Below are 12,706 nucleotides of genomic sequence, written 5' to 3'. Positions count from 1 at the left end.
GCTGTCCTTTTACTCAGCCCCAACAACATACCTTTTCCTTTCATTTATAGCCCAAGAACCAAACAACAGTTTCTCATTTTCTCAGTGAAATCATGGATTTCTCTGGTATGACTTGGCAGTTACAGTTTTTATAGATATTTGATCGAGGATATTTTGTTTCAAAGTAGCTGAAATCACTATCAGATAATTTTATTATGTAGATGAACATTCTTAAATAATGGGAGTAAAGTGTCCTTAAATATAATTAAGTAAGCCAGTGTAAAATAATTTCTAATTTGCCATATGTAGGCCCAATTTGAAAAGGAAATTGTGAGAAACAGAAGGTTTATCCCAATATGGAGTTCCTGTCGTGGCGCAGAGGAAACGAACCTGACTAGGAAGCATGAGGTTGCGGTTCGATCCCTGGCCTCACTCAGTGGGTTAAGGATCCGGCGTTGCCGTGAGCTGTGGTGTAGGTCACAGATGTGGCTCAGATCTGGCGTGGCTGTGGCTGTGGCATAGGCTGGCAGTTATAGCTCCGATTCGACCCTTATCCTGGGAACCTCCATATGCCACGGGTGTGGTCCTAAAACACACACACACACACACACACAGGAAGATTTATCCCAATATAATAGTATTATCATATGCTTCCTCTACTATTATTTTCTAGTAATCTTCAGTTTAACCTTAAACCTGGTATGGACTTATCTGCTCACTAACAATTACATCTCCACTGCAAGGAACATGAAGAACTGAGTTTCACTCTTATCTCACAAAGAGAATTCATATCTTTTTTCCCCAGTTTTATTGAGACAACACTGACATATAACACACTGTGTACATTTAAGATCTGTGACATGATGATTCAATATATGTATACATTGTGAAATTATAACCACAATCAGGTTAGCAAACACCTCTATCACCTCACATAATTACCATCTGTGTATGTGTACATGGTGAGTCAAATCTATTTCTAAGGTCTAGGGTGTAGGTGGGCCTTTCAGTGGATAAAAATAGTAAAAATGCTATGGGAGAAAACTGGGATGAATTCAGAAGGTGGAGTACCTAATACAGAGGAAATGAAAGAGAATAAATATAAATAGTCCTAAAACATATGCTCAAGAATGAAATAAGGCTTCTAATATAAGGGAATTCTAGTGCAGGAAAATTTTTTTAGGGCTTATCCTTCTTCCTGTTACAGGTAAATCTTTTTTTTTTTTTTTTTTTTTTTTTTTTTGTCTTTTTGTCTTTTCTAGGACTGCATCTGCAGCACATGGAGGTTCCCAGGCTGGGGGTCGAATCGGAGCTGTAGCCACCAGCCTATGCTAGAGCCACAGCAACGCGGGATCCAAGCCGTGTCTGCAACCTACACCACAGCTCACAGCAACACCGGATCCTTAATCCACTGAGCAAGGCCAGGGATCGAACCCACAACCTTGTGGTTCCTAGTTGTATTCGTTAACCACTGAGCCACAACGGGAACTCCTAAAGGTAAATCTTAATTTACTAACTACCTGTACTGTCATCCCATCTCCCTGCTACCAGAACCTTCCCTACCACAGATGCCTTCTGCTGGGGTGTATCCAGTTGGTAATTCAGTCCGCAAATATTACTTGGTTAAGAAATGTCCTGGAGAGCACTGATCTCCTGGCCCCAACACAAGAATTCAATTAAACAGAACTGGGATATAGCTCAGAAATTTAACTAATAAAATTCTTGTTATTTCCAGCTTAGGTGCTTATAAAATCTTGCTCCATGTCTACCACCAAGGCTACAGATCTCATTAAAACCCATCTCTTCTGCGTTAGCCACGCAACCTAAATATGGTCAGCACTCTCAGTGATCTGTCTCAGGGGTATATGCCCCAGAGGGGTCCATGAATAACTGGATATACACAGGGCTCTGGCTTAAAGGGATCAGGGTTAAGGAATATTGTGGCTAGTATTTAAACATACTATAGATTAAATATTTTGTACACTGGCTCATAAAGACACCCACCATATAGATATGCCACTGGGAAATATACTGACATCCACAAAATTAGCTTAAGTGAATCTTGAGAATACACTTTTAGTAAATTCAGAGATGTTTCCATTTGTTCGTGGCCTATATAATTAGAGGACACAAAGTAGTTAAATGGCTGCTATAGCCAAAGAGCGTATTTAATGGTGTAACATAAAGGCTTCTTAGAGTTCACTTTCCAGCATATTGGAGAATCCTTTCCAGCTCAGGCCCAACAGCAAACTCACTGTTATCACCTCATTACAGAACAAGTGAAAACCTCCTCCACCACCTCAGCCCAGCAGAGTTGAGAGGACATGAATAACAAGCACATAAAAAGAAAGCTGTAGAGCTGGGCAAATGGAAAATGAGCCTTTCCTGGAGTAATAAGTAGCTAATGGCCAACCACTTAGCACAGAGCATTAGAGGAAGACAGTCTTGCTTGGTACTGAAAAACATCCATAAAGGAAAGAGTTCATTTAAAGTGCACTTCTAATAATGTCTAACAATCTGAAAGATTCCTACAGTTAGTGATAAGGATTCTGATCCAAGGATGTAATAAGCTCACTGCAGAGCTTTATGAGGTCAGGTATGCCTTATACAAGTCCAAGTGCAAGGAAGAAAAATTCATAGTCCCAAACAGAGACAAATATCCTACCACACCTGATGATTTATTTTCACCAGGTCCTTAGAGTATATTGGAAATTGTTATCTAAATTCCGTGTCAAGTATGCATTCATATTATATACTACCACGTTTAAATTAATGGAAATGTATTCATTCTCAACCAAAGCTCTTGAAATTCTAAGGCAGAGAAGCTAAAGAACCTAGTTATTTTTAAAGAGTTGTACTGGTGAAGCAGCGCCTGCTGGATTATTGTACTTAAGATTCAAGTGCTCACAGTGTGCAAAACAAGTGAGAAAATAATGTCACTCAGAGAATGCTAATATTATGTCTTAATACAGATTATACATCTTGAATGTACTAAACAGTTAAGAGCTGCCTCTTATAGCCTCACAAGGAACAGTTCTTAAAATGTAAGGAATTTTACAAGTCAGGTAACGGTATTTTAGCAGCTTGAAATGGTGATGGTAAAAAAATTTACACCACAGAAATCAGCAAATGCTACAAATCAGACCCACCTCTCCCTCCTCCCAAGGCAGTGGTAAATATTCACCAGCACACCAATGGCTAAACTTTACTCTTCAAAACTGCTTTTAAACTGAATTCACTTAGCTTTTAGTTCTCTTTTTAAAAACGTAAGTTTTAAAACAGTGAAAGATATTTCATTTGCTTGGTATAAATGGGCTTTTGGTTTAAGAATCAAATTAATCTGTTAATTCAGCTAATCACTTCATTGGGTAATCACCTTCACTTTCACCACCTGAGGTAGATCTTGGTTTTTTTTTTTAAATTAATTTACTTATTTATTTTTTTTGTCTTTTTGCCTTTTCTAGGGCCACTCCTGTGGCATATGGAGGTTTCCAGGCTACGGGTCCAATCGGAGCTGTAGCTGCCGGCCTATGCCAGAGCCACAGCAACGTGGGAACTGAGCCACGTCTGCAACCTACACCACAGCTCATGGCAATGCCGAATCCTTAACCCACTGGGCGAGGCCAGGGATCGAACCTGAAACCTCATGGTTCCTAGTCAGAATCATTAACCACTGAGCCACGATGGGAAGTCTGTGACTTGTTTATTATTTGTAATTTCACTTTGTTTCATAGTTAAGAATTGTTCTATTTTAAAACTGTTTAATTTTACTACAAATTATTATTATTATTTTAGCGACACATCCATGGCTTATGGAGGTTCTCAGGCTAGGGGTCAAATCTTAGCTTATAGCTGCCAACTTATACCATAGCCACAGCAAAGAAGGATCCGAGCCACGTCTGCGACCTACACTACGGCTCACTGCAACGCCGCATTCTTTTCTATTTCATGATATGTAGTACTTTTTGTTTTGAATTAGTTGCATTAATCTTAAATACTACTAAATAGCTTTGAGTTTACCCGATAATACCTTTCCTCTCATTGCTTCCATCTTCTCTCAGACCTCAACAATTTTTTACTATCTTGTTATTCATTCAAACAAATTTTTAACTTTCTGTTGGTTTTTTTGATTGTTATCAAAAAGGAAGTCCAAATTATCAAATATTCTATTACTGAAAACAGAAGACATTCATCCTTTATTTCTTTAAGAATATTTAATATGCTCATATGGTAGCATGTCTCTGAGACAGTTCCCAAGATCCCTGCATGCTGGTATTCCCACCCTCCCACATTACGCCAGGGTTGGTGTGCATGAACGAAAGAATTTGGCAGAACTGATGGTGTCTTCACTGCCAAGATTAAGCTATTTCTCTCTGCAGTTCCTCTCTTGGCTGCTCTCTCTGGTTATGGGATCATTTGCTCTGGGGGGAAGCCTGTTGTGAGCAGCCCTACGAAGAGGTCCATGCAGTGAAGAACTGAAGCCTCCTGCCAACACCGTGTGAAAGAGCTTTAAAGTGGTTCCTCCAGTCAAATTTTAAGAGAATGTCTCCATAGACAACATCTTGACACAACTTCATGAGAGACTGTGAGCCAAAAGCACCCAGGCTAAGCCTCTCCAGATTTCCTGACCCACAAAAACTGCTTGAAATAATGAACGTGTATAGTTTTAGGATGATTTGATATATAGCAATAGATAACTAATATAGCTCATGTAAAATTACTTGCCATCTGAGCCATTAATTCTACTCTGTCCTTTATCAGTTGTTCAGGGTCCTTGTGTGTTCTCACTCCCCTCCAGGTATGATCCATCTGGGCTGGTGATATGTATCTGCAGGGAGGGGCTGAATTCTAGGGCTCACCTTGAGCCCCTCTGATAAGGCTGGGCTGAACCCATCAAGCTTCAGATAGATAGTCTTTGGTGTTTAAATCTATACCTCCTCCAGTTACTGTTTCCAAGGGTTATTAGACTTATTGAAAATTTCCTAATTCTTGGTATATAAAAAGAGGTATGGGCAGGAGGCAGCACTAAAAGGCAAGAGAGTCTGCTTATACCACCCAGTCCAAGTTCAGATGTTGTCCTGATATTATCCTGCTGTCCCCAGCAGAGGCTGAGCTGGCTGCCACACTACTGGCACTCAGTGCAATGGAGCAGGTAAATGGTTCATACAGGAAAGAAAAGTGCACCTGCAAAAAACTTGCCACTAACCAACATCCTGTCTCTAGTGCTCATCCCATTTTGCTGTGATTTGGAACTACCTTCTATTGTCGCAAGAGTCTTGTTTGTTTTTAGCTTGTATATTTTACATTTTTTTTTTTTTTTTTTTTTTTTTGGTTTCTGTGACATCTCTAGAGTTGGGTTTGGGGGAAAAAATTCTTGCAGAAACCAAAATATCTAATTCATATTTTTGTTTTCCCACTAAAAAATAATGTTAAATTTTTATTTCTTCCTTTCTATCTCCTCCTTGCATCAAACAGCATTAAATAGGTATTTCAAAAGTGCTTCTTGAATGAAAAAAAGAAGAGAAAGAAACATGACTCTAACTAATATACCTCAGTTAATACAGTCTTCAGGAGGCCCTAAAAAGAATTTATCACCATCCTATACCCACTCACCTGAAATGGCTTCAGGAATGTTTCCTCCATTGCCAGTCTGCCATACTCAGTGAAAAGCTAGAAGGAAAATCACACACACACACACAAAGAAAACTTCAGTATCTGCAAAGTTTTACTTCTTGACCTTCTGCCATTCTTTTTTCCCCTAGCTGTAACATAATACTATATAAATAAGATTATAATAATCATTTTAAGGAGCTAAGTATTAGATAAAACATAGCTACAATAATTACACATCTAAAAAGATATAAAGCGCATTTTATTTTATTTATTTATTTATTTATTTATTTTTTGGACTTTTTGCTATTTCCTGGGCCGCTCCCGCGGCATATGGAGGTTCCCAGGCTAGGGGTCGAATTGGAGCTGTAGCCACTGGCCTACGCCAGAGCCACACCAACGCGGGATCTGAGCCACGTCTGCAACCTGTCTCATTTTTTATTACCATAAATGTAAGGTTTTGGAGAACACAGACTTGAGGGGGTGACTATGATTGGGCCTTGGGTGAGATTTTCATCCAGAGTGGCCGAATGTGTTTCCCCAATGTACACAGGAAATGCCACTTCATCACATAAGAGTACCAAGCCGTAGAGGCTTTCTTCTCAGAGCAGGGAAAGAATGTTGACACAGAGGATTCCCATCCTTTGCCCATTTAGAATAGCCCCCAAAGTACCACACTGCCTTTTCCTGCAAAAATTATGGAAATCTAGAAAGGAAAAGGTAATAACTAGGCATCTGATTAGAGTGATTAAATAAAATTCTGCAATATCATTGCCTAAAAGACAGCTGGTCCAGAGATTAGATGCTCTCATTACAATCATTTACTAACATAATTTAAATTCACAATCTTTTTTGAGGAAGGATGACACGTTGTCATTTACAGGAATTTTTTTTTTTGGCTGCACCTGAGGCATGTCGACATTCCCAGGCCACTGAGCCACTGCAGTGTCAATGCTGGATCCTTAACCTGGTGCACCACAGGAGAACTCCAACAGGAAATTTTTTAAATGATCCCAAAAAATAGATTACTTACTCAGGAGTTCCCATCGTGGCTCAGTGGCTAATGAATCCGACGAGGAACCATGAGGTTGAGGGTTCGATCCCTGGCCTTGCTCAGTGGGTTAAGGACCCAGCATTGCCGTGAGCTGTGGTGTAGGTTGCAGATGCGGCTCAGATCCCGTGGTGCTGTGGCTCTGGTGTAGGCTGGTGGCTACAGCTCTGATTCGACCTCTAGCCTGGGAACCTCCATATGCTGCGGGAGCAGCCCTAGAAAAGGCAAAAAGACAAAAAGACAAAAAAAAAAAAAAAGATTGCTTACTCAATATCAAAGTCCAAAATCAGTCCTTTTAAATTTTTATTTAAAAATTTCTTAAAAATTTAAATAAAAAAATTGGAGGGGGAAGTTCCCATTGTGGTTCAGCAGAAAGAAATCTAACTAGTAACCATGAGGACTTAGGTTCAATCCCTGGCCTTGCTCAGTGGGTTAAGGATCCAGCATTGCCATGAGCTGTGGTGTAGGTTGCAGATGTGGCTCAGATCTGGCATGGCTGTGGCTGTGGCATAGGTCAGCAACTACAGCTTTGATTTGACCCCTAGCTTGGGAACCTCCAATGCCCAGGTTCCTAGCCTGGGAACCTCCATATGCCTAGGTGCAGCCCTAAAAAGACAAAAGTAAATATTTTTTTTGGCCATGCACATGGCATGGAGAAGTTCCTCAGCTAGGAATCCAACTTGTGCCACAGCAATAACCCAAGTCACAGATGTGACAACACCAGATCTATAACCACAAGGCCACCAGCGAAATCCTTAGTCCTTTTTTAGAAATCCCAAACTGGTACTGAACAGTGCCATGTCATTAACTTGGAAAGTAATTGGCTACATTATGACCCATACCTAAAGAAGCAATTGTATTTACTATAAGAAACACATAAAATTACAATAATATAAAATTATTATGCCTCCTTGTCATAAATGGTAAGTGGGATGTACTAGAAACATATTTGGGAATAATGCTAGATATGAACTCCAAATGATATTTCTAAGCATCACAGATCACCTTGCTCTATCATCCTTTGTTATCTGTTAGACTGCACAGAGCTCTTATTGCCAAAACAAAATAATATACTGAAAGCAAAATTTTCTTCAAAATATGTAGAAGGAAACTATCAGAGAAATAATAGGTTTTGCTATGTAGCCAAGAATAACATGAAATGAACTGAAAGACAGCAGAGAGTGTGACAGAGATGTGAACTATATCTAGGAAATATATAATCTCCTTATTTGAGATTTAAATGCTGCTTAGAGAGTAGAAGAAGCACTAAGCCCAATCAGATGATCATATTTCTATTCCCACTCTGCCAAAAATCAGCCATATGAGTTTAGGAAAGTTATCTGTTTTTTTTTTTCCCAGAAAAAATTTCTCATCCATAAAATATTAAGGCTAAATTAGGTATCATTGAGGTCTTTTTAAAATTTAAAATAGAATTGTCTGAGTTATTATCAAGTATTCACTCATAATTCTTAGCTATAAAATAGTCCGCAGGGAAAAAAATGGACATAATGATACAAAAGAACTTATTCATAAAACAGAAACAGACTCAAAGATTTCAAAACCAAACTTGAGGAATCCAAAGGGAAAACATCGAGGAGGGGGGTGAGAAACAATGGATTCTGAAAACTGAACCAGAAAGAGCATAATCATACAGGGCTAGAACAAGAATTTGGAAATGGAGCAACTTCCATATGGCTATGTTTTTAAGTCTTTCTGAAACTGCTACTTTTTCCAAGTAGAAGAAGACCCAACAAAATTATAAAGTTCTGCTACACATGCCCCAACAATTAATAGATACACAAAAGAGACTGTAAATACTGTTACCTGAAGGTGCTGAAGATCATCCTCCTGGACATTTTGTGATAAGTTATATACCTTGATTGAGAAAGTCAAAATGAGAAAATAATTAGCAGCATACTAAGCCCTTTTTTGGTCATTCTTTATTTTTCTCAATATCAATTATCACAAAACCAAACTCTCTTATATATATTCTTTTATAATGATATTTATAAGACCTTGAGAGAGGAGAAAAGAAAGCCTGAGAGAAAATAAACAATGTAAAATGATCACAAAATTGTTCCAGAAATACAGTAGCCACCTGTTTTGGAGGAAGAATATTAAAATTGTGTTGTGACCCTAATTCAGCAATTAGTAATAAAACAATCATTCTTACAAGCACACCAAAATAATAGCAATCTATATTTTAATAACCTAAAATAAAATAAAATTTCATATAAAACTTCATCCTGAAAAATTATCTTGACTTCTTCACAGTCAATTATTTAGGTCTATAGAAAGTTCTATCACATGGAAGTTACGTTCTGAATATCATGCTTATAATCCTTATAATATGCATTATTGCCTCATGAATGTTCACACCATTAAGATGAAATTCTTTTTTTCTGAGGAGGAAGATAAGTATCAGTAGCTTCAAAGAGAATTTAATGATATTTATATGTTTATGCACTGATACAAATAGTATACTTTGTGTACTTATTTAAATAACAGGTTATTTCTAACATGATAATAAAAAATAGTCGTTGCTAAGGATGCAGAAGATTTTCCAGAGAAAATATTTGATGTCTTCAGGTAAAATGTAAATAGTAAATAATAAATATTTAAAAGGCGAAATAAATCTGCTTTTTTATTTATTTATTTATTTTTTTGTCTTTGTCCTTTTAGGGCCGCACCCATGGCATATGGAGATTCCCAGGCTAGTAGTCTTATTGGAGGTACAGCTGCTGGCCTATGCCATAGCTACAGCCATGCCAGATCTGAGCCTCATCTGCGACCTACACCACAGCTCATGGCAATGCCGGATCCTTAACCCATTGAGCAAGGCCAGGGATAGAACACACAACCTCATGGTTCCTAGTCAGATACGCACCATGATGAGAACTCCAAAATAAATCTGGTTTTAATTGACTTGTGTAAATGGCATATACTGTTGATTATAAATAAGTTAGATATTAAGTCAGTATTTTAAAGGCTAATTAACTTTAAAAGTATATTTTTAAAAGCTAGTCAGTCATACACTTATATTAACAAAAAGATCATCTATACAGAAAATCAATAATGAGACAAAAAATTTAATTAAATCATATTGATTTAATAGATATATACAGATCATTCCATTGAAAAGCAGCAGAATATACATACTTCCCAAGGGCACAAGGAACATTCTCTAGGATAGACCATGTGTGTTAGGTCACAAAACAAATCTTTTTTACTTTTTTTTTTTGTCTTTTTAGAGCTGCACCCATAGCATATGGAGGTTCCTAGGCTACGGATCAAATTGGAGCTGTAGCTGCCAGCCTACACCACAGCCACAGCCATACAGGATTCGACTGTGACCTACACCACAGCTCATGGCAACACCAAATTCATGACCCACTGAGTGAGGCCAGGTACTGAACCTTAGTTTTCATGGATACTAGTCAGATTCACTTCCACTGAGTCATGACGGGAACTCCACAAATCTTAATAAATTCAAAGAAGAATGAAATCATTTCAGGCACTTCTCCAACCACAATGGTATAGGACTAGAAATCAACCACAAGAACAAAAACGTGTATATTAAACAATGTGATAGTGAATAACCAATGAGTCATCAAAGAAATCAAAGGAGAAGCTAAATTACACCTAAAGACAAATAAGAACAGAAATGTGACATACCAAAATCCATGAGATGCAGCAAAAACGCTCTGAGAAGCAAGTTGATATCATATAAGCAGGCCTACCCCCCCCAAAAGGAAAATATCTCAAACAATCTAACTACACATAAGGAGACTAGAAAAAAGAAAAATGAAGCCTAACGTTAGTAGAAAAAAGGACATAATAAATATAAAAATGGAAATAAATAGAAACAAAAAATAGAAAATATCAGTGGAGCTAAGAGCTGGTTCTTTGAAAAGATTGACAAAATTAACAGTCTATTACCTAGACTCGCCAAGAAAAAAGAGTGAGGGCTCAAATAAATAAAATCAGAAATGAAACGGAGAAATTACAACTAATACCACAGAAATACAAAATATCATAAGAGACTACTATGAACTGTTATATATCAAAAAAACTGGACAACGAAGAAGAAATGGATAAATTTCTATAAACATGCAATCTTCCAAGACTGAATCATGAATTTAAAAAATCTGATAAACTGATTACTAATAAGGAGATTGAAACATGAATCAAAAATCTCCCAATAAATAAAAGCCCAGGAACAGATGGCCTCACAGGCAAATTCTATCAAACACACAAAGGAGAACTTGCACCCATCCTTCTTCAACTTTTCCAAAAGGCTGAGGAAGAAGGAACACTCCCAAAGACATTTTATGAAGCTACCATCACCTTAACCAAAACCAAAGACACTATCAAAATGAATATAGACACAAAAATTCTCAACAAAATTTTAGCCAACTGAATCCAGCAACATATAAAAAAGATCATTCACCATGACCAAGTGGGATTCATCCCAAGCTCACAAAGATGGCTCAACATAAATATACAAATCAATCAATATCATAAAACCACATTAACAAAAGGAAAGTCAAAAATGACATGATCATCTCGATAGATGCAGAAAAAGCATTTGACAAAATCCAACATCCATTCATGATAAAAACTCTTATCAAAGTGGGTATAGAAGGAATATACCTTAACATAATCAAAGCCACTAATGACAAACCCACAGCCAATATAATCTCAATGGAGAAAAGCTGAAAGCCTTTCTGCTAAAATCTGTAACATGACAGGATGCCCACTCTCACCACTTTTATTCAACAATTTTTTGGTACATATACACAATGGAATACTACTCAGTCATTAAAAAGAACATAATAATGCCATTTGGAACAACATGAATGGAACTAGAGATTGTCATACTAAGTGAAGTAAGTCAGAAGGAGAAAGACAAATACCATATGATATCACTTATATCTGGAGTCTAATATATGGCACAACTGAACCTATATACAGAAAAGAAACTCATGGACATGGTGAACAGACTCATGGCTGCCAAGAGGGAGGGGGAGGGGGGGTAGGGGGGAGAGAGTGGGAGGTACTGGGAGTTTGGGGTTAGTAGATGCAAACTATCGTGTTTGGAGTGGATAAGCATTGAGATCCTGCTGTATAGCACAGGGAACTATGTCTAGTCACTCGTGATGGAACATCATTGAAAATAATACGAAAAAAAGAATGTACATGGATGTATGGCTGGGTCACTTTGCTGTGCAGCAGAAATTTAGAGACCACTGTAAATAAACTATAATAAAACTTTAAAAAGAATGATTTGAATCTGAAAAATAAAGAAATGAAAAGGAGAAATTACAACCTATATCACAGAAATACAAAAGATCATAGGAGACTACTATGAACAGAAAATTGGACAACATAGAAGAAATGGATAAATTTCTAGAAACATGCAATCTTCACCAAGACTGAATCATGAATTAAAAAATCTGATAAACTCATTACAAATAAGGAGATTGAAACAGGAATCAAAAAGCCCCTGACAAACAAAAGCCCAGGAACAGATGGCTTCATTAGCAAATTCTATAAAACTTCCAGAGAAGATTTAATACCTATCTTTCTTTTTTTTTTTTGGTCTTTTTGCTATTTCTTGGGCCGCTCCCACGGCATATGGAGGTTCCCATGCTAGGGGTCCAATTGGAGCCGTAGCCACTGGCCTACACCAGAGCCACAGCAACACGGGATCCGAGCCGCATCTGCAACCTACACCACAGCTCACGGCAACACCGGATCCTTAACCCACTGAGCAAGGGCAGGGACTGAACCCACAACCTCATGGTTCCTAGTTGGATTCGTTAACCACTGCGCCATGACGGGAACTCCAAATACCTATCTTTCTAAAAATAGTCCAAAAAATTGAATAGGGGTAAAATCTTCCAAACACATTTTACACTAGCATTGTCCTGATACTAAGACCAGAGAAGGACACCAAAAAAAAAAAAAAAAAAAAAAAAAAAAAAGAGAGAGAGAGAGAGAAAAAAAAAAAAGAAAAAGAAAGAAAGAAAGAAAATTACAGGTCAATATCCCTGATGAGCAAAG

At 37.7% G+C, this 12,706-nt stretch overlaps 1 protein-coding gene across 2 annotated transcripts in view; it reads right to left on the bottom strand.

Moving 5' to 3' along the window:
* The window catches only part of ATL1 (atlastin GTPase 1), an 88,974-nt gene that overhangs the window by 24,887 nt on the left and 51,381 nt on the right, over positions 1-12,706 (bottom strand). For both annotated transcript variants that reach the window (XM_013993393.3, XM_013993394.3), the window contains exons 5-6: positions 8,465-8,515; positions 5,593-5,649 (exon numbers count right to left, since the gene is read on the bottom strand). In XM_013993393.3, the coding sequence (XP_013848847.1) occupies positions 5,593-5,649; positions 8,465-8,515 (108 nt within the window). The remainder of the gene's footprint in view (positions 1-5,592; positions 5,650-8,464; positions 8,516-12,706) is intronic.

Source organism: Sus scrofa, chromosome 1 (genome assembly GCF_054392235.1).
Source record: "Sus scrofa isolate SSC_HxYL_T2T_F1_AM1 chromosome 1, Sscrofa_HxYL_maternal_Yorkshire_Landrace_v2.0, whole genome shotgun sequence".
Lineage (NCBI taxonomy): Eukaryota > Metazoa > Chordata > Mammalia > Artiodactyla > Suidae > Sus > Sus scrofa.
The sequence above is the reverse complement of the archived record's forward strand: the minus strand, read 5'-3'. Positions and strand labels throughout refer to the sequence as shown.